Source organism: Portunus trituberculatus, chromosome 15, assembly GCF_017591435.1.
Source record: "Portunus trituberculatus isolate SZX2019 chromosome 15, ASM1759143v1, whole genome shotgun sequence".
In the NCBI taxonomy this organism is placed as follows: domain Eukaryota; kingdom Metazoa; phylum Arthropoda; class Malacostraca; order Decapoda; family Portunidae; genus Portunus; species Portunus trituberculatus.
In genome coordinates, this window is record NC_059269.1 from 1,577,113 (window position 1) to 1,600,404 (window position 23,292).

Genomic DNA, 23,292 nt, shown 5'->3' on the forward strand with positions numbered 1-23,292 from the left:
TGGGGGCATTACAGAGACCAAAATGAAATGGCAGTCTCTGGCTTATCCTCTTCCACCATCTCTACCTGGTGATATCCGGATTCCAGGTCTAAAGTAGAGAACCACGCAGCCCCAACCAGTGCGTCCAAGGTGTCGTCAATTCTGGGCAGGAGGTAGGAGTCCTTTATGGTAACGTTCAAAGCCCTGTAGTCCACACAGACACAGAAGTGTGTCGTGCCATCCTTCTTCACCAGGACCACAGCCACTGACCATGGGCTGTTTGAATGCTCCACTAACCAGTGCCTCTAGCTCAGTGACAAACTTTTTAATTTCCTCCCTCTTGGCAGGTGCGATCCTCCTCGGAGCGTGTTTTATGGGTGGGCACAGCATCCAGTATGGATGCTGTGCTTCACCAAATCAGTGCGACCAAGATCCATGTCATCTCGACTGGAAGTGTTAGCGTACTGTAGTAGTGTTAGTCACATCTTCTCTGTTTGGTCTTCAGTCAGATGAACAGCACTCCTCTGCACCAGGTCCTTCAAGTGCTCAGGTAGTGGTCCTAGTTGGCCAGTTGATCCAGTGGATCCCTCATCCTCCTGCTGTTCCACCTGACAATCCACCTCTTCACAGGTGCCCAGCTTGGCACTGGCTGGGATCTTTACAGGTTTTGTCTGATAAGTTGGCCACCAGCACGTTAACCACCTCTTCCCCAGCTCATATGAAGCTCCACCCCACTGCCACACTGTTAGCCAGGTGCCTTTCTCTTGTGGGCTCTACCAAGCCATCTGCTCCATGACAATTGACACTAGACCCTGGCCTCTGTCCCAGGGGCAAGGTACACTGGTGCAGCGGTGACTACCTCGGCACTGGCATCATGCAGGAGCAAGGGCATTTCTTCTCCACGTACTCTAATCTTCAGGTTCCCAAAGTTCAAGCATGCTTTGCCCAGTCGGAGGTAGTCCAGTCCCAGCAAACAGGATTCCTCCAAGTTGGCCACGTACACAGGCAGGCAATTCTCTACACTCCCGATACCAACTTGAGCTTCCACCGGGCCCTTCAGCCGTACACAGAGCCCTGTAACCCCACAGAGCCTTCTCTGAGTATCAGGGAGAGGCTGCATGGATACCACATCCTCTCGCACGAAGGTCCTTTCTGTTCCAGTGTCGATGATCATACGGTATGACCTCCCATCCAAAGCACCATCCACTTGAACTGACCTGGCTGCAGTGTGGAGGCAGTTTACAAGGCGTGGGGGCCATGGGGTAGCTGGCTGGTGTTCAGGCCCCGTGTCCAGTCCAGCTCCATTTCCCTCCTGCACGACATCCTTATGTTGAGGGCAGGCACCTGAAATGTGGCTGAGCTGGCCACATCTCCAGCAGTAGGGTTCAGAGGTATAGGAGGGAATCAATCGAGGGAACGTGTCCTTCACCCTCTTGGACATCAACTACGCATGTGACCTCTCTCACCACAGCCCCAACAAGACCCTTGAAACTCTCCTACACTCGTCCTTTTGACTCCCACTGGTTTGGCAGCTGAAGGCGTCTCCATTTGGGTCCTCCGAGCACTGATGTCATGATGGGGCCTTGCTGCCTTTTCCTCATAACCTGTGGTGTAAAGAAAAGACTCAAACTCCATGGCCCTTGCTAGCGCCTCCCTGAGGTCTCGTGGGTGTACCTATTTAATGTATATCTGTAGTTGCTGTTGCTGCAGAACATGTACAAAATAATCTGTTGCTAATAAAGCCACCACGTCTTCTGGAGCCGTGGGACAGGCACGTCTCACTAGTGACTCCATATCCTGTGCCAACTCTGGCAGGGTTTCGTCCTTACCCTGCATTCTGCCCTTCAGACAAGCACAACAGACCTTTGCTTGGTACTGTTGGCCAAACTTGCATTCAAGCCCCTCCATTACATATAGGTAAGAGGCTCGCTGTTTTGCAGACAGGTGGCCAGAACTTCCACCGCTGGTCCCCGCAAGTAGGACACAAACTGCAGGCAACGTTCAGCTTCATCCCAATCCATAGCGTCTGCCAGCATCTGAAACTGGGCCTGGTAAGCCTCCCAGGCCACACTACCATCAAACTCTGCCAGCTTCCTTCTCCCAGTATGATGGCCAGGCGGTGTCAGAGGAGGGAGGTGTAGAGGCCGTGTGGAGTACTGGTGTTGTACTATTGCACCAGTCATCCATGAGTGGGGCAGTGTATTGGCTGCCACTTCTTCCTTCATGTCCTGTACTCCTGAGCGGATGTCATGCACTTCCTGGAGCAACTCAGCTTTGACATCGCTACATAACTCCTCCGCAAACTGCTGTGCTTCGTCCCTTACGAATTCCAGGCCTTTCTGCACCGCCTCATGAAACTCATGTGCCTGAGCATCCATTTTCTGTTCCTGACCCTGAGCCTGGATGTCTATTTTTGCCATTTAGAGACCATAATAACTCAGCTAAGCTAGGCTCTTCACTTCCCAGGCACTATCAACATTGTTGCTTTCCTGATTGTCTGCCATCTGTACTGGAGACCCAGCTCAACTACGATAAGTAATCTTCAGTCCAACTTCTACACAGGACAAGATCCCACTCCTGACACCACTTGCTGTGCCTTCCCCCACTCCTCACAGCTGTTACGGTGGCTGCAGCATAAACCAAGAGGAATTCGTTATGTGTGTTAAGGCGAGACACGCCAGCAGTGACCACTCCAGGCAGGCACAGGAAAAAAACAAAGGCACATGACATTCACCAGCACTTCATTATAAGTTACAACCAGGTCTCCTAGTACAAAGTCAAGCAGGATAGTCACAAGCACACTTTCACAACACTCAGTCGCTAGCAAAGAGTGGAGTGCAGGTGGACACTTGGTCAGAGGTGCAGTGGGTAGTACAGCCGATCCAAGTTCCAGGTGGCGATGGAATGCCAATACCCTGCTATCTACGTCACCTCTGCACCTCTGTCCCGAAGCCATTCGCTGGTTCGTGCACTCGGATCATGCATTTCCACTGTCTCATGCACGTAAGCACACACGCAATTGGAGAGCAGTAGAAAGCAGAGTGCCACAAGGGTCAGTATTGCCGCCAATACTTTTTCTCATATATATAAATGACATGCCAGAAGGAGTGAACAGCTACATAAATCTGTTTGTGGACAATGCGATACTATGCAGAGTTATAAAGCAAAAAGAGGATTGTGAAATACTGCAGGAAGACCTAAATAAGATCTGGAAATGAAGTAAGAAGTGGGAGATGGAATTCAATGTGGACAAAAGTCATGTCATGGAAATGGGAAAGAGTGAAATATGACCAGTGGGAATCTATAAGATGGGAGATGGAGTATAACTGGAGAAAGTAAAAAAGGAAAAGGACTTGGGAGTGCTGATGGAAGAAAACAATCAACCAGTAAGCCATATAGATAGAATTTTCAGAGAGACATATAATTTGCAAAGGAATATGGGATTAGCATTTCACTACATACACAAAGAAATGATGAAGAAATTAATAAGTACTATAATAAGACCCAGATTGGAATATGCAGGAGTTGTGTGGACCCCCATAAAAAGAAACACATAAGGAAGTTGGAGAGACTATAAAAAATGGCTACAAGAATGGTTCCAGAATTTGAAGGGATGACATATGAGGAAAGACTAAAAGCTATGGATCTACCAACTCTGGAACAGAGAAGGGAGAGAGGGCATCTGATACAAGTTTATAAATTGATCAACGGAATGGATAAAGTGGATAATGAGAAACCGATCCTGAGAGAAGAATTTGACATTCAAAGCACAAGATCGCATAGTAAAAAACTGAGGAAGGTTAGATGTTTGACAGATGTTAAAAAATAAAGTTTCCCACAAAGATGTGTTGAGAAGTAGTGTCAGCAACGAGTGTGCATAGTTTTAAAGAAAAATTGGATAAGTGTAGATATGGAGACGGGGCCACACGAGCGTAAAGCCCAGGTCCTGTAAAACTACAACTATGTAAATACACAGGAAGGATAAAGGAGGAGGAGGAGTGCTAATAATGGTTCATGATAATACGAGTATATGTGTGGAGGATATGCTATATGGTGAGGACAAAGTGGAAGTAATGGGAGTAACAATCAGAACAGAAGATTTGAAGAAAAGAAAAATCACATATGTTCCACCAAAGACTAATACATGGGGATCAGAAGAGCATAAAGATATGCAGAGGTGATAAAGTGCCTAGATAACAAGATAAGAAGAGATAGAAGAATACTCTTAGTTGGAGACTTTAACTGTAAAAAAATAAACTGGAGAGAGATAGAAGTAATGGATAATGCTGGGCAGTAGAGCAAGAAAGTGTTACAGTTAACTATGGTTAATACAATGGACCAATGGGTGGAGGAGTCAACAAGGTACAGGGGGGAAGAAGAACCATTGTTGCTTGACCTAGTTTTCAAAAAGAAACCAGAGTCTCCTTCAATCATACAATACCTTAGTCCAATGGGGAGAAGTGATCATGTGACATTAGAGATGTAAATTCAGGAGGAAGATGAGATAAGTTACAGAGAGGACTATAAAAGAGAAATTAAATTATGCAAAAGCAGATTTTGAAAAATTAAGGATTTATTTTGCTGATATAGAGTAGAGTAATATTATGTGCAGAAAGACGATACAAGAGAAATATGATATATTTTTACAGAAATATAATGAAGGAGTAAAAAAGTTTGTTCCCCTTCATAGAGTTCAGAAAAAAAAAACATGCTTGATACAATGCTAGATGCATACAAGCAAAAAAGGCAAAAGATAAAGTGTGGAAGAAACTCTTAAAGCAGGGAAATGACTATAACAGTCAGCAGTACAAAGATAATAAAAATGAATATACTTAGAGTAAGGAGAGAGGAAGAAAGAATTTTGAGAAAGATGTAGTGGATAAAAGCAAGGATGAACCCAAACTTTTCTACAAGTTTATAAACGGCAAAACAAAGAATAAGGAAACAATTGAAAAAATAATTAAAGGGCAGACATACCAAACAGAGAAGGAAATGTGTGAAATAATTAATGAGAGCTTCAAAACGGTGTTCACTGCACAAGATGATTTCACAGAACCTAATAGGACATTGGATTGCCAAGGTTTACAGGAGATTGCAGTGCACAAAGAGGATATTGGAAGATTCCTGGATAAGTTGAAGTCAGAAAAGCAATGGGGCCAGATGATGTATCATGCTGGGTGTTAAAAGAATGTAAAGAATAATTACTGGATCCAATTTGGGAAATAATTCAAAGTTCAATAAATGAAGGGAAAGTTCCACTAGAGTGGAAGAGAGCCAACGCAATACCGATATTTAAAGGAGAAAAGGCAACTGAACCACTAAACTACAGAACAGTGTCACTTACAAGTGTTGTAGGAAAGTTATGTGAAATAATTATCAAAGAAAAATGGGTTAAATTTCTAGAAAAGGAGCAAGTCATATCGAACAGACAATTTGGGTTCAGGACAGGGCGGTCATGTGTATCAAACCTATTAAGCTTTTACTCGAGAGTTATTGCAGGACTTGAAAACAGAGATGGATGGGTGGACACAGTATACCTGGACATTAAAAAAGGCTTTTGATAAAGTCCCGCACAAAAGACTTCTTTGGAAACTAGAGAACATAGGAGGACTGCGTGGAACCTTGCTCGAATGGACAAGAGATTATTTGAAGGATAGGGAATTGAGAACTGTGATCAGAGATACATATTCATCTTGGGATAAAGTAACTAGCAGAGTGTCACAAGGGTCAGTGTTAGCCCCCATTATGTTTCAAGTTTATGCAAACAACATTCACATTGGGATATATATATATATATATATATATATATATATATATATATATATATATATATATATATATATATATATACAGTAAGGTCTCGGTTTATGTCAGAGTTACGTTCCTGAAACATGATGTAAGTTGATTTTGTACTTAACTCGAGTTTCCGTACATTTCAAAGCATATTATCAAGTTTTCAACCAATCATTGTTTATGGTCATTCAAGTAAGTTAAAGGTTATATTGTTATATTATTTACAACTATGTAGGAATATGAAACACAAGCTTGTTTTTGTTGTTGATTAGGGCATGACGAAGGACTGCAGGGTGCCGAGAGGGGTGGACGCCTGAGGCCGCCAGGAGGGTGGGCAGGTCAAATGTTGTGACGCCCAGGGCAGACAGCTGGGAGTGTAGTGCAGTGCGGTGGGAGTAGAAGCGTGGGCAGTGGAGCAGGAAAGGGCAATAGGGATCAGCAGACAGGCGCAGATGGTGCAAGTGAGCTGCGAGTGTCGTGTGGCCCAGGTGAAGGCTTTGGAGTTGTTATTGTTGTGATGGGTGCGCGAGCCCTCAAGGTCGTCAACCTCCCCGTTGTCATGGTAACGGGCTTCCCATTTTCTTCTTCACTCCCTCACACACAGCTGCTGCCTCCCTTCTCATGTCTTTTAATTATGTCCTCTTTTCTTGTAGCATAATGGTTTTCCTTTTCTTAGCATCACTGCTGTCACTAAGGAGTTTTCTCTTTTGTGTCATTGAGCAAGATACTAAGAACTTGAGTCAGTAAATGCAGAAGTAGGATAACACTCTTGCCAGGGGCAATGGTGTGGTGGAACTGAGGAAGGGTGTTATTGTATTCAAGCGTGAGGTGGGCGGTGTGGCGGGCAACCACCAACAATAACAATAAATCCCGCACATCACGATTTATAAATTTTCAATTTTTTTTATCTTTGTGGACTGACGTAACTACGAGTTTGACGTAACTCGAGACCAACAACCAGGGACTTTAGTGTATATATATATATGTATATATATATATATATATATATATATATATATATATATATATATATATATATATATATATATATATATATACACACACACATATATATATATATATATATATATATATATATATATATATATATATATATATATATATATATATATATATATATATGTACTAGTAGTACAACTACCGAAACAATAACTTACTCCCAGTGAGATCTAATGGCACTAGTTTAGGAGGTGCTGTGAACCTTCCATTAAAGCTAGTTGTGATCTCGTTGAATGTTTCCCTTTGTGTCTCACAACTCAAGGGGGTAGTCACAGCCTATCCTCTAAAGACAGCTCTCCTTCTTCACACAAAACTACATGCACTTACCACACATACACCCTTCACTCCAAATAAAAATTTAAAAGAAAAATGGGACCCAAAATAAACAACGCCTCGGAGTTCCCCTCTGGGGAGGGGACCAAAAATGTCCCCAGGTCGGACACCTCTCCTGTTGAAGACCACAAATGCCTTGACACCTCCCTCAACTTTTTACATTAACTTCTGCAACATTCGCAGTCTTAGATCTAGAATATGTTCCTGAAATGACTGGCAAATGTCATTAAACTGCGCAAGAAGATGACCTGTGTGAACCTTTTCGGTGCACTTTTTTTCTATGAATTCTGACACTTATTCTATGGCGCGTTTATGGCGCGAATTTTAAAATGTTCTGTGAGCTGGAATTTTGAGTTTTGTTTTGTATCTTTCTTATGCTGAGTAATTTTTCGTAATATGAAACGAAAAAAATCTTCCCATATCATTTCGTAAAATGAAATTTTCGTATACAGAAACTTTCGTATCTGGAGGTACCTTTATATATATATATATATATATATATATATATATATATATATATATATATATATATATATATATATATATATATATATATATATATATATATATATATATATATATATATATATATATATATATACAGGCAACCCCGTTTATCGAAGGTTCACACAACGAAATTTCGCTACAACGAAGGTTTCATTTTACTACCATCTGCTCGTTTAACGAACACCAAACTCGCTTTAACGAAGTTTTATCCAGGTAATTTTTTCCAAATTTGAAAGCCTCACCGTATCATGCAAGCTGACAGGCTTTTGAATACACCAGGAGCTGCTGGTACTAAGACCTGCCTCAGGAGAAATCCTGAGACACCTGTGGAATAAAGATCAAGATCAAGCCTCTCGTGGACAACACAGGCGCTGCCGATACAAAGGCCTGACTCAGAAGAAATTCTGCATCACCTGTAGCATCAAGATCAAGATCAAGATCATGCGCACCACTCACTCCCCAGTCAAAACATAACAGCGTCACCAGCAGCTTATCTTCCCTAGTTCAACTTACCACCAAAACGCCCTGCAATGTGGCCTAACGTTCCTAAGAAGACCAGGAAGTGTCTTACTCTCGAAGTGAAGCAGGGTATTATTCACAGACAAGAGAGAGGCCACAAAACTAATAACATTGCTTGCCACCATCTTGACTCCATCAGCAAGTCAGCAGACTCTATTAAGAAGGCTGGTGAGACCGCATCTTCCTTGAAAGCTAAAAGAACCACCTGAACTCGTGACTCTACAATGGATAAAATGAAAAGCCTTGTGGAAATGTGGTACATAAGTTTTGTATGCGGTACCATGATGCGCACTTTGTTTACATTCCACAGGTTGCTGGTTAGTGTATTTCCCGTTTCACTCTCCCTCCCTTCATAAAGTTAAGATCATCAACATTATAAAGTTACGTACATACATACATTAGTGTACATTATAATGACTTAAATTAAACTACCTAAATGTTTAACTTCATAATTTTACTTTCATTAAACCTTTTACTGTACTATGATGCACTCTCGCTTTGCTTACTCTCAATGGAAATTCAAATCAGGTGTTAAACTTGTTATAATCGGTTCACTGAAAGATTTAAAAGGAAACTTGCGATAGTTTCCCTTTTAACAAAGTTTGACGACAACAAAGTGTTTTTAGGATGCTGCGCTGTTTCTCGCGACCTCTCTCAGCCCATATCTCAAAACATAAGTTATTCCCCTTCTAACGTTAACTGTTTTTTATATATGTCTGGTTTAATTTTATATTAATATTTTTGGTCAAAAAGGCAAAAAAAAAACACATTTAAAAAAAAATCATAAAACAAATTTAAAAGCTGAAATGAAAAATCTAACGACGAAGAAACATTTCATATTATAACGTCTCTAAGTCACAGAAAATGAAGCCAATAATAACGACGGAGATTCGTTGCCTAATGTTGATGTAAATGATGCCAATACTTCACAACATAAAAATCAGAGCGATTCATGCATATTTACGGAGATATATATATATATATATATATATATATATATATATATATATATATATATATATATATATATATATAGGAAAGCAATAACTAAGGTAGCTACGAGCAGCATCTTTAATGGGCCAAACGTTTGACATTTCATCTTATGTCATCATCAGTGGTCTAAAATAAAATAAAACGATAAAACAAATATAAGTATAAAAGAATAAAGTAAAAATACAAAGAGAATTACAATGGGAAAAATTCACACTATCATAAGTGGGTATGCTGGCAGAGTATTGTTGAGGATGGCTTTACTTGGGAAATATATAGGATTCAGTATTCTTAAACTGTTTCTATTACAGGTGGCGAGGATACGGAAATGACTGAGGTTGGGTTGAACCTTACATGAGAGGCAGTGGTCCCGTATCGCAGAAAACGGGGCGTTGTGTAGCGGGCGCCCTGTTCTGGCAGACTGGCCTAAATGCTCGCTGGCTCGGTTTATAAGTGAGCGCAAGGTGCTACCGACATACTCAGCCTGCCAGCTGGGACAAGTGAAACAATAAAGTCGCTTGTGTTTCATATTCCTACATAGTTGTAAATAATATAACAATATAACCTAAATTTAACTTACCTGAATGACCATAAACAATGATTGGTTGAAAACTCGATAATATGCTTTGAAATGTACGGAAACTCGAGTTACGTACAAAATCGACTTACGTCATGTTTCAGGAACGTAACTCTGGCGTAAACCGAGACCTTACTGTATATATATATATATATATATATATATATATATATATATATATATATATATATATATATATATATATATATATATATATATATATATATATATATATATATATATATATATATATATATATATATATATATATATATATATATATATATATATATATATATATATATATATGCACCAGGCAAAGTGCAAGCACTGAAGCACAGTTTTTGAGAACAATAGGAAGGACCCCATTAGATCCATAAATGTTCCAAGGGTTTAGGCCAACCAGGGCATGGAAAACATCATTAATTGTTACGGCCCGCCCGTAACATGTTAAATCATGTGTTAGAAGGTTTTGTTACGGCCCGCCCTTAACATGCATTACTACCATCACCTCCTCCGCTTGTTACCTCGTTCGCCACCTCTCCGCCTCCCTTCCACGTCACCGTCTCGTGAACCTTCCACGCCACCGTCTCGTGAACCTTCCACGCCACCGTCTCATGAACCCTCCACGTCACCGTTTCATGAAGCCCCGCTACTGTCCCGAAGTTGGATTCACGCGGCCCCTTTCGACTCAACCGAAAGTGTTGAGCCAGCTCTTGGTTTTCTGGATTGGGAGTTGAGATCCAAGCCTCAACCAGTGAACACAACGCCTCTTGGGTCTACCGTGGGATCAACCATCACCCAGCATTTCACCACTGCGACACCGCATAAGTATCACTTCCCTCGTCCGTGTTTTCCACATTGCCTCTATATAGGATTAGGATTATTGTTAGGTATTAAGTTGGGTTCTTTATTGTTGTATTTATTACTGTGTTATATGTATATGTGTATGTCATTTTCCTGTGTTTCATGTTATATATCTGTGTTTCATGTTTCTTGTTATATATGTGTCAATTTCATTATGGGTTATTAAAATAGCTTTTAAAGTGACCCCTTTGCATTTCCTCACCAGTTGAACCTGCAGTGTTTTTTTTATTGTTATTGTTCACCGGCTCTCCGATGCCAATCTTACCAGTTTAACCGGTGAACGTAACAATTGGCGACCGTGACAGGACCATTATAACCCATGTTCAGTGTTCCATTTTTCCAGTGACTTTTTTCTGTGATTGCTTGTGTTTCTGTGGTGTTGTGACTCTGATGTGTTTTTTTCTGTGACTTACTCTGCGTGTGGTTTAAATTTACCTTTGTGCGATCAAGTGGCTCCTTTTGGGTTAAACGTGCTTCGTGACTTTCATTGGTATCGCATAGCAGTGGTAGAGCAGGAAACCAGGTAGAAAGGCGTGTTCACCGATAGCACTTATCTCTATTTTTGCACATAGGCAGGTGTGTAATAAGTGTTATCCAAGTGTTGGGATCATCATATGTTCATGCGAACCCTCAATCCCTCACTTCGCGGATCATTTTTCTCGCTAGTTAGAATCGGCCATTTTAACTAGTCTCTCAGACTAATCCGCCTCCTTATCAATAACAAGTCTCAGTACAATTCGCTCCTCACTCTCAAGTCTCGTAACTAGAGTAATCCGGATCCCTCTTAATGCCGTAACTCTCTAGTTTACCCCTCATTAGTGATTGTACTCATAAGTGTTTACTTAAGTATAATCTAGGTAATTTCCAAGGTTGCCTTTATTATCACTCTGCCAAGTTCCTCACTTAAGTAATTCGCTTATCATTTTTTTTTTTTGTTGTGGTTTAACATCTATTTAATATGGCTTCCGCTCAGTTTAACGTTGAAGATTTTTGTGCCGACCCTTCTCTGGAACAACTTAAAGATGCTAATATAAAGAAGGACCAATGGAAGACCATCGCTAAACATTTTGATGTTCCCATCACGTCTCAGATGACTAAAGAGGTCATTAAGAATGTAGTTGTTGAACATCTAGTGCAAGAAGGTCAGTTGCTAGGAAATGCCATAGAAGAGTTAACTCCCATGTCAGCCTCTACGAGGACTATAATACACAGTCCCCAGGAAGAACAGGATAAGAGTAGGATAAGTCAATGGGAAATTGAGAAGCTTAAACTAGAATACCGGATGCATGAAAACAAATGCAACTACAGGCAGAAAAAGAAGCAAAAGAAATGCAACTACAGGCAGAAAAAGAAGATAAAGATAAAAGAGAGAATTAGAAAGACAAATGCAACTACAGGAAAAACAAATGCAACTACAGGCAGAAAAGATAAAGAAGAGAGAGAATTTCAGTTACAACTTAGAAGGCAGGAGAAAGAGTTAGAAATTCAGGAGTTAGCCCTACGAAATGACGCTAAGTTTAGAGGGAAGAAATAGATATAAAGAAACAGTTAGCAAGCTTTAATCCTGCTACAGCTGCTCCGCTAGTTCCCCCTTTTGATGAATCTGATGTTGACGGGTCATTTCGCGCTTTTGAGAGCATTGCTAATAGGAATAAATGGCCCAAGGATCAGTGGGTGTCTCTCCTTGTCCCTAAGCTAGTAGGAAAAGCTTATAGGGTATACAACGGCCTTAGTGATGAGGTAGAATATGAAGAGATCAAAGGTAACATTCTAGACGCCTACTCTATCACTTCTGATGGATACAGACAACAGTTTCGAAAGTATGTGAAACCAGAGTCTCACACCTATGTTGAATTCGCTAGTGAGAAACTAAGACAATTTAAGAAATGGTTAGCCGCCCTTAACATTACCACCTTTTCGGAGTTGCTCAATCTAATGGTCCTGGAAGAATGGAAGAACAAGTTACCTTTAATATTCTGAGGCATGTGGAAGAACGGGAGAGAGTGATCTTATGTCTGCCGCTAAAGTGGCTGATGCGTTTGCTTTGTTGATGGGATCCCTGGGTAGTAGAGGTCGTGGTTCACTGTCTAATGTTAGGTCCTCCTTTGGGGAAGGTTTTGGGGCGCGGGTGGTAAGCCAACCGGATTCTCGCCAAATGCATATAATTCCCCCTGGTGTACATACTGTAAGAAGCCAGGTCACACGATCCAGAAATGTAGACACCCAAATTGCAAGGGTTCTCAACGTCAATTTTCTTTTGTGGCCCCTAGACCTAACACATTTGAGAACAAGAAACCAGTGGCCCTAGCTAACCCTGTCAACTCTCCTCTAGAACTTTATGACTCGTACATGTATCAAGGTAAAGTGTCCCTGACTGATGGTAAAGACAAGGCAATAAATATCAAGGTTCTGCGTGATACAGGTGCTGCCCAATCCATCTTAAGGGAAGATGTCATCCCTAACATCAAACAGGCTTTCACTGGGAGAAGGTGATCCTTACAGGTCTCGAATCACAGCTCTCCTATCCCTTGGCTAATATTAGCTTACAGTGCCCGTTCATTTCAGGAGAGGTTGAGGTAGCCATTAAACCTGGTGAACTGCCAGTACCGGGGTACATCTTGTACTGGGTAATGATCTTGCGGGTAACTTGGCTGTTCCAAACTTAATTGTTCTTGATTCTCCCTTAACAGAAAGTCCCACTAAGACCCTGGACGAAACATCCCTCACTTCTTCCCAGTGTGTGCAGTCACCAGGTCTCAGTCCAAGTCCCCTGCCCTTTCATCACCTCCTCCACCAATGATTGCCTCTACTGACAACTTGTATAATAACATCATTTCAAAGGAGAATTTGATTAATGCTCAGGAACAGGATCTCACTTTGGCTAAGATCAGACATGTTGCCAGTGAGACAAAGGATATGTCTAAATTGCCTTGTTTTTATTATCAGGAAGGAGTCCTGATGCGTGCCTACAGACCTCCTGAACTGAAACAACTAGACACCTGGTCAGAAACACATCAAGTTGTCATCCCTTGTCTGTAAGACCAGCCATTATAGAACTAGCTCATGATGGATTGTCAGGTCATCTAGGCATCCAAAAACCTACAAGAAGGCTCTTCAACATTTTTTTGGCCAGGAATGAAAAAGGATGTGTCACACTATGTAAAACATGTCACATATGTCAAATTGTGGGTAAGCCTAACGAACGCCTTGTGCCAGCTCCTCTGACGCCTATTCCAGTTCAGACGGAGCCCTTCGAAAAGATCATTCTAGACTGCGTAGGGCCCTTACCCAAAACCAAACGAGGGAATCAGTATTTGTTAACCCTCATGGATCCCACTACCAGGTACCCTGAAGCATTCCCTCTTAAGAACATCACATCAAAGACCATTGTAAAACATCTAATACATTTTTTCACCTCGGTAGGAATTCCAAAACAAATTCAGTCTGACAAGGGTAGCAATTTCACTAGCCATTTTTTCCAACAGATAGTGAATGAGCTAAACATCGACCATGTTACCTCCTCGGCTTACCACCCCAATCCCAAGGCTGTCTGGAGCGGTTTCACCAAACATTAAAATCCATGATGAAGAAGTATTGCTTGGAGCATCAAGGAGACTGGGATGAAAGTATTTCTTTCCTTCTCTTCGCTTTAAGAGAATCTCCTCAAGATTCTTTAGGTTACTCCCTTTTGAATTACTCTATGGTAGACAGATCAGGGGCCTCTCAAAATATTAAAGGATCAATGGTTTACTCAAAATACTCCTTCAAGCCCCAGTGTGTCTGACTACATCAGTAACCTTAAGAATAAAATCAGTGAAGTCAGATCTTTTGCTAAATCAAACTTCCTCAAATCTCAAACTAAAATGCAACAGAATTCTCTTCCCAAATCTGTCATGAGAAGTTTCAAACCAGGAGACAAGGTTTTACTTTTCTCCCCACTCCAGGCAATGCTCTTCACAGTAAGTTCATGGGACCTTATGTTGTGGCTCAAAAACTAAGTCCATTAAATTATGTGGTCCACACTCCTGACCGTCGTAAGGATTCCCAACTAGTTCATATTAATCTAATGAAACCTTACCACTCCAGAGAACCAGAGGACGACTTGTCTCGCGCTGTACCTGTATGTCTGGTAGGAAGGAGTCTGGTCCTGTGCCCCCGAGGAAGAGTCCGACATCGAATTCCTCTTCTCGTCACCTAAAGGACGCCCCTCAAACAGCCAAATCATGTCCAACCTTGATGAGGTGTTTCTTTCCTTAACACCTTCACAACAGTCTGATCTTAAAAAGTTATTGCTAGACTTTTCTGAAATCACAGGTGACCTTCCAGGAGTTTGTAATACTATCCAACATGACATAACATTAATATCTAATGACATCAAGCCTATAAGACAACCAGCCTATCGCATTTCACCCATTAAAAGAGACTTGATGAAAAAGAGGTAGACTATCTGCTCTGTCATCACCTTGCAGAACCTAGTATATCTCCTGGGCTTCTCCTGCCTGTTAACATCTAAGCCAGATGGTAGTAGTCGATTTTGCACCGACTACAGGAAATTAAATAAAGTGACGGTGCCAGACTCCTACCCATTGCCCTTGATAGAGGACCTTATAGATAGTATAGGAGTAGCCAAATTTGTAACCACTATAGACTTGCTTAAAGGTTACTACCAGATTCCCTCTCGGACGAGGCCCAAATAATATCCGCCTTCATCACCCCCTTCGGACTATACCAATACACAGTGATGCCCTTTGGCTTGTCTAATGCTCCCGCCACCTTCCAGAGGGCTATAAATTACATCACTCAGGACTTGGAGGGAACATCTGCATATCTGGACGACCTGGTGGTGACTGCAGACGACTGGGCGACACATCTGACCCGTCTTCGGAGGCTGATGGGTCGGTTGCAGGAAGCCGGGCTTACAATCAACCTGGCCAAGTCCACCTTCGGGAAGTCTACGGTGGTCTACCTGGGACATGTGGTGGGGAACGGCAAGGTTCACCCCAAGAGAGCTAACGTGGAGGCCATCCTTGGCTTCCCTGTTCCTACCACCAGGAAAGCTCTCATGAGGTTCTTGGGGATGGCTGGTTTTTACAGACGCTTCTGTAAGAACTTCTCCACCCTGGCCGCCCCCCTGACGGACCTTATCAGCACTTCCGTCCCCTTCCACTGGACCCCGACCTGTGACCAAGCCTTCCAACACCTCAAGGCGTTTCTCTCCTCGGAACCAGTGGTCTGGACGCCGGATCACTCCCGACCTTTCCATCTACAAGTGGACGCGAGTGGAGTTGGAGTGGGTGCTGTCCTACTACAACTGGACCCCACAAGCGGCATCCTCCATCCCATCGCCTATCACTCTGCGAAACTGAAACACCATCAACTCAACTACTCCACCATCGAGAAGGAGGCTCTGGCACTCGTGCTGGCGCTCCAACGTTTTGAGTGCTATCTTCATCCTGGTCCGCACATCACAAAGGTCTTCACCGACCACAATCCTCTGGCCTTCCTGTACGCCATGAGGAACCGAAACCAACGCATTCTTAGGTGGGCCTTGTTAACTCAACCTTTCAACCTGGAAGTCCACCATATCAAGGGGGTGGACAACATCATCGCCGACGCCTTATCAAGATCTCCCGTCTCACCTCCTTCATGAGCCCATTACGGAGGTCTTAGGGAGAGGAGGAAATGTTACGGCCCGCCCGTAACATGCATTACTACCATCACCTCCTCCGCTTGTTACCTCGTTCGCCACCTCTCCGCCTCCCAATTCCACGTCACCGTCTCGTGAACCTTCCACGCCACCGTCTCGTGAACCCTCCACGTCACCGTTTCATGAAGCCCCGCTACTGTCCCGAAGTTGGATTCACGCGGCCCCTTTCGACTCAACCGAAAGTGTTGAGCCAGCTCTTGGTTTTCTGGATTGGGAGTTGAGATCCAAGCCTCAACCAGTGAACACAACGCCTCTTGGGTCTACCGTGGGATCAACCATCACCCAGCATTTCACCACTGCGACACCGCATAAGTATCACTTCCCTCGTCCGTGTTTTCCACATTGCCTCTATATAGGATTAGGATTATTGTTAGGTATTAAGTTGGGTTCTTTATTGTTGTATTTATTACTGTGTTATATGTATATGTGTATGTCATTTTCCTGTGTTTCATGTTATATATCTGTGTTTCATGTTTCTTGTTATATATGTGTCAATTTCATTATGGGTTATTAAAATAGCTTTTAAAGTGACCCCTTTGCATTTCCTCACCAGTTGAACCTGCAGTGTTTTTTTTTATTGTTATTGTTCACAGGCTCTCCGATGCCAATCTTACCAGTTTAACCGGTGAACGTAACAGTTATCAAATGATCTAAAATGCAAAATATTGTGATCTAATAATGATCTAAATGCATGTGAGAGTCTTCAGATGTTGAGTGAAATCCTTCACTTCATATTCAGAGCTTAAATCCGCTCATTTATCTTTTTATTTTTATTTCAATGTCTGCCAAAATTGGATGCGTCTTATGTGCCCATGCGTCTTATGAGCCATCAAATACAGTACTTTAAAAGCTGCACATGTTTCTATATCGAGCACAAAATTACGATTATTGTGCGCCCACCATTCAAAAACTTCCAGGTTACCATGTCACCCTAAAGAGTGTTAAAGCAATGGGCTCCAACCAAATCCCAAATTAATTCCACTTCCATCTCCAAGCAACAGTCCACTCAGTACTGCTACACTTCTAGCTGGAGTAATGGGCTTTTTTTTTTCAAAGATATGGAAATATGCAACACTTGGGCCCATTTCCAAAGCAGGAAAGTATCCAATCCTTCCTAGCACTTACAGGTAGATAAATCTTCTGTCCTGCATTGGAAAAGTCATGGAACAAATTGTTTATACCCAACTTGTGTGGTGGTTAGAAGACAATATCTCCTCCCTCGTTATCAATTTGGTTTTCATCCCGAAAAAAGTACTGATTACGTCCTGACGATTCTGCTGTATGCCATCTAGATGACATATAAGACCAAGACAGTGTTGATGGCTGTATTTACTGACCTACAAGCAGCTTTTAATACCACCTTCCACGGAGGAATCCTCAACAGACTGGCAGCACTCAGCATCATGGGGTCCCTCTGAGATGGTTCCAAAGTTTTCTAGTAGACCACACATTCTCTGTCTCTGTCTCTTCTCTGCCTGTCCTCTACTTCAGGGTGTTCCACAGGTTTCAGCCCCAAACCCTACCTTGCTAAGTAATTTACCCTCAGCAATTCAACTCCACCCTCTTAGTAAATGCAGATGACATCACATTGGTATGTTGAAGTGAAATAGTTCAAGAACCACAGGATAACTTTTTTTTTTTTTTTTTTTTTTTTTTACGGTACGGCCTATAGCGCCTGTAGGCACACTTGAAGAGTGTATGGGAAGCGCTGTTCAGCTTCTGCCCATTAGTGGCACAGGCAATTTTATTTATAGTGGTACACATATTAGGGCCCATATCACCGCCCAAGCTCATCTTGAGTGTAACCACCTAGAACCTGGGTATCATGGTGACATGTAGCTAACTTTAAACCACTCGACAAATGGCAAAGTGTTTTAAGGCTGTACGTGGTGGTCTGCCTTATGTAACTTCTCATTGCCTTCTGGAAATAATTTTCGACAGCCCTATTCTCATCATCCAGCACCACATATCCTCTCTTCGTTCATCTTGCCTTAAGAAGGAGGATGTCATGAAAAGGGTATCTGGCATCAGCTGGGGAGCAGATAGGGATGTCCTTCTTACAGAACTTTCATTCACAGCAAGTTGCAATACAGTTCATCCATATATGGAGTAGCACCTTCCACTACCTTGAGAAGACTGAACACCATTCAAAACACTGCTCTCTGAATAACTCTTGGGGCATTTGTCTCTTCACCTATTCCTTCCCTTCATGTCTACATGCAGAAACTGGACTCCACCCCCTCAGCTATACCCTTCACATGGAGATCTGCAAAGCAGTTTACAGTCTCCACCTGTACAAGGACCCATCCATTCACTCCAAAAAATCATCAAGGTTCTTGCAACCCCTGGCTCAACATCACTTAGGAAAGCAATACTCCATCTCTGCAACTCCTCACTCCATCATCCTACTCCCTTCAGTTCTACCTCGCCTGTCTCTCCTACCCTACCATGAGTTGACCTTTCTGCATCTGTCCTCCTGGACCTGGCAAACTTTCATAAAGGCATAAACCCACCTCAACTTGCTCAACTTGCCAAACAAAAGGAATGCTATGCACCCTACATTTTCTTTCCACATTAGGTGCAAGTAATATAAACAGGAATGGTTTGTACCTAGTCTTGGCCCAAGACTAATACTTTTACATTCATATATACAGTAATAACTATTCATTTCTCTCCCCACCCTTGGAAGGCAGAGTCAAGGCCAGTCAGTTCTGAAATTTGCTCAGACAAGCCATCCTCTGTTACCTAAATATCCTCCCCCTTCTCCATACATGGCTGTTTGAGCTGTTTCAAGGGTAAATGGGGAAAGATGCGGGTGGTGTGGGGGGGGTGATGGAGGCAGAGTGTCCAGGACTTACTGACACTGACTTTGGCTTCCAAAAGGAGAAGAAATTAGCAACTATGACTCTAAATTGGACCTTGGAAAGCACAAATGTCAATAACATACTGAAGAAAAGACACAAAAGATAATATTTGAGGCACAACATACAAATTACTTTGATAAAAAAGTTAGAGTAAACTATTCCAATCAATTTACTGAAACTTTCCCTCTAAGTAATCTCACATTTCTGACAAGTGGTATATCATATGAACATACATATTTCTGATTTAAAGATGTCAAGAAAAACCACCTAAACTAATACAATTCAAAACCAAGTTCAGCTGCTTACCTTCCCTCTGTGTTAAACTCAATACAATTCACACATCCTCTATGACCTTTCAACTCCTTTGTGATTCCAAGTCGGGATACAAGAGAGTGTGTCATCTGATTTTGCCATTTAAAACTCTGCCAACTGATTTGCTGCAAAAAAATATTGAATGACATTAGTTACAAAATGCATACATAAAATAAATCATATTAAAGATAAACAAGATTATACATTGTCTAAATATACAGTGATCCAGCCTACTTTTTTAATTCCTACTTTGATTTGAATCACATTTGAAATTGATTGACCTACACTTAACCTTCGGCTATCGCGCCGAATTGAGGCCGAAATAACCGCGCTATAGCCGAAAACGCGATAGCCGAATTGATCTTGGCGGGAAGGCGGTTTTGGCTAATGAGCGCTCAGATATCCCATGACGTCATGGCTGGGCGCGCGCTAGCAGGCATCTGAGGTCGCGATAATGAAATTTTAGCAGCTTTTCATGGGTGCGTGATAGCATTAAAACGCGATAGCGGAAGTCGCGATAGCCGAGGATTGACTGTACATTTAAAATTTTCAAGACACAGTCCTACTCTCTTGATTCTAAAATGGCATTATTGACATTATGTAAAGAAGGAACACTGTTTAGATAAACCTTCTTGATGTGAAAGTGGCAACACAGTAAAGCCCACAGGGGGCATGTAAGTTGCCACAAACCTCTGAAATAAATTAGCAAAAGTGGTCATACATGTATTAAGAGTCATGGTTCATACCAATTTCTTTTTGGTGAGAAACAATTTCAATATGTGCAAAACTGTATACTTTCTGTTGATCAAAGCATTGAAAGGAGAAGGATATATTTTACTACAGAAAATGCATTGAGTGCTTAGCATGAAATTATTCTTAGACACTTGGCCAAAATGATCAACTCAAAACTATTCTTCTGACACTTGGCAAAAAAGGAACAACTTAGAAGTTAAGAATATTATCAGCGTTGATAAACAGGTCAACCTGACAAAGTAGTTTTCAGCATGTTGCCTGTCAAAGGTGTACCTAGTATCAGACCAGTGACAAGCTTTCTTTGTTCCTAGAAATGGAACTGAATGGAAATTATAGGAATCAACCATTTTTGCAGCAATTTAACAAAGTAGATTGATATCACATTAAAATATGTACTTTCCTCTTTAAACCATCCAAAAATCTAGTAAAATTTGTGCATGTTCAACTAGTTCAACTTTGTTCATGATCACTAGAGGCACAAGCTTCTAACCCATGGCAGAGCTTAGTGGGCCCTGTACTCTACCACCATTGGGTGATGAGTGTCCTGAGGTATGGCAGAGGCTCTGACATTGTTTTGTTGACTTATTAAACACTGCCAGACACTTGGCTATCCTAGATAGTGGTATACCTTTGAATCCATCACCTGGCCAAAATTGTGTATTTAAGTAGCTGTATTTATCTAGTTGTATATTACAGGGTTCAAGTGGAGGTCATAGTGACCTGTGTCCTTATCTAATTTTGTTAAACTTTTCTCTAAATTTATGCAACTGTCTGCTGTTATACTATCTTCACTCAAGACATTTCCACCATCCTATGTGGAAAACTTACTTTTTTTAATGTTCTTCAAACATTGACTCTTCAAGATCTTAGTGTCCTCTTATCCATCTAACTCCATCAGTAACACCAGGTCTTGTCTGTCAATCTTTTCCATACAGTTCACTGTCTTATACACCATGATTAGATCTTTCTCCCACCTATCCTTCAAGGTTGGTGCTACCATTTCCTTCAGTCTTTCTTCAAAGGGAAGGTTCTTTATTTCTGGCACCATCTTTGTAGCTGTCCTTTGGATTCTTTCCAGTTTCCTGATATCCTTTTGCATGTGGTGACCACACCACTGCTGCATATTCAAGTCTATGTCTTATCATAGTGGTTATGATCTTTTCATCATACTCTTATCCATGTAATTAAGTGCCACCCTGCTTTGTTAATGACATGTATGTTTAAGCAAATACAAACAACCCCCGCTTAACGAAGAAGTTACATTCCTAAAAACCCTTCGTTAAGTGAATTTTCGTTAAGCGAACCAATTATAACAAGTTTAACCCGTGACTTGAGCTTCCATTGAGAGTAAACAAAGTGAGAGTGCATCATAGTACAGTAAAAAGTTTAATGAAAGTAAAAATTATGAAGTTAAAGATTTAAGCAGTTTAATTTAAGACTAAGTCATTATAATGTACACTAATGTATGTATGTAAGTAACTTTATAATGTTGATGATCTTAAATTTATGAAGGAAGGGAGAGTGGAGCAAGAAATACACTAGCTGGCAACCTGTGGAATGTAAACAAAGGGCGCATCATTGTACCGCATACAAAACTTATGTACCACATTTCCACAAGGCTTTCCATTTTATCCATTGTAGAGTCACGAGTTCAGGTGGTTCTTTTAGCTTGCAGGGAAGATATGATCTCACTAGCCTTCTCAATAGAGTCTGCTGACTTGAAAATGGTGGACAGTAGATGGAGTCAAGCCATGGTGGGAAGCAATGCTATTAGTTTTCTCGCCTCTTGTGTCTGTGAATAATATCCAGCTTCACTTTAAGAGTAAGAGACTTCCTGGTCTTCTTAGCAATGCTAGGCAACATTGCAGGGTGTTTTGGTGGCATGTAGAGAGAGGGAAGACGAGCTGCTGCTGACGCTGTTATTGTTTTGAACTATGTGCGTTTTGTCCATGAGAGGCACTGGGGTATTCAAAAGACTTGCATGATATGGCGGGGCTTTCAAACTTGGAAAAAATTACCTGGATAAAATTTTGTTAAAGCGAGTTTGGTGTTTGCAGATGGTAGTAAAAGGAAACCTTCATTGTAGCGAACTTTTGTTGTGTGAACCTTCTTTAAGTGGGGGTTGTCTGTAATTCAATTATGTGTCTTTCTGGGGTGAGGTGTCTTGTACAACCACTCCCATGTCTGTTTTTCTTCCTTTCTCTTCATTATAATCTCTTCTTCCGTAGTGGATAAGGTGGTGAGCATGGGATCGGGCAGACATTCAAGTGTAGGTTCGAATCCCACCACATACCATCTTGAAACTTTGCCATTTGTCGAGTGGTTTAAAGTTACCTACATGTCACCATGATACCCAGGTTCTAGGTGGTTACACCAAAGATGCACATGGGTGGTGATATGGGCCCTAATATGGGTACTACTATAAATAAAACTGCCTGCACCACTAGTGAGCAGATGCTAAAAGCACTTCCAACATATACTCTTCAAGTAGGCCTACAGGTGTTTTAGGCCATAACATAAAAAAAAAAGGGAAAAAAAGAAAAATATGTCTTCTATTACTTCTACCCATTTTCATCACATGACATATTTTGCCATTACATTCTAATTTCCACTTTTGGCTCCCTTTCCAGATCTTATCAACATCTCTGCAATTCCATACAGTCTTCATCATTCTTTATTACTCTCAAGTTTTGCACCGTCTCCAAACAAATTTACGTAGCTATTCAAGCGCCCTTTTATATCATTAATATACACACTTAACCTTCTGCTATCGCGCTTTCCACTATTGTGTTATATTGCTATCATGCATACTTAAAAGCAGCACATATTTCTATACAGTGGAGACTCATTACTTGAACGTCTAAATACTCAAACGCAAAAGTTCAATTTCAAACTAAAAAAAAAAATACCTGATAGTTGAACATCCACAGATGTATTTACCTATTTGTATTTACCTATTTGTGTATTACAGGGCCCGAGCTAAGCTCTCTGTGACCTGTCTCCTTGTCCATTCCTGTCATATCTCTCTTTCATCTGATTGACACACACCGCATCAACGACATCATTGCTCA

The 23,292-nt window shown here is 41.4% G+C and overlaps 1 protein-coding gene across 4 annotated transcripts in view; it reads right to left on the bottom strand.

Moving 5' to 3' along the window:
* The window catches only part of LOC123504010 (WD and tetratricopeptide repeats protein 1-like), a 436,213-nt gene that overhangs the window by 377,676 nt on the left and 35,245 nt on the right, over positions 1-23,292 (bottom strand). For all 4 annotated transcript variants that reach the window (XM_045254212.1, XM_045254209.1, XM_045254210.1 and 1 more), the window contains exon 3: positions 19,463-19,593. In XM_045254212.1, the coding sequence (XP_045110147.1) occupies positions 19,463-19,593 (131 nt within the window). The remainder of the gene's footprint in view (positions 1-19,462; positions 19,594-23,292) is intronic.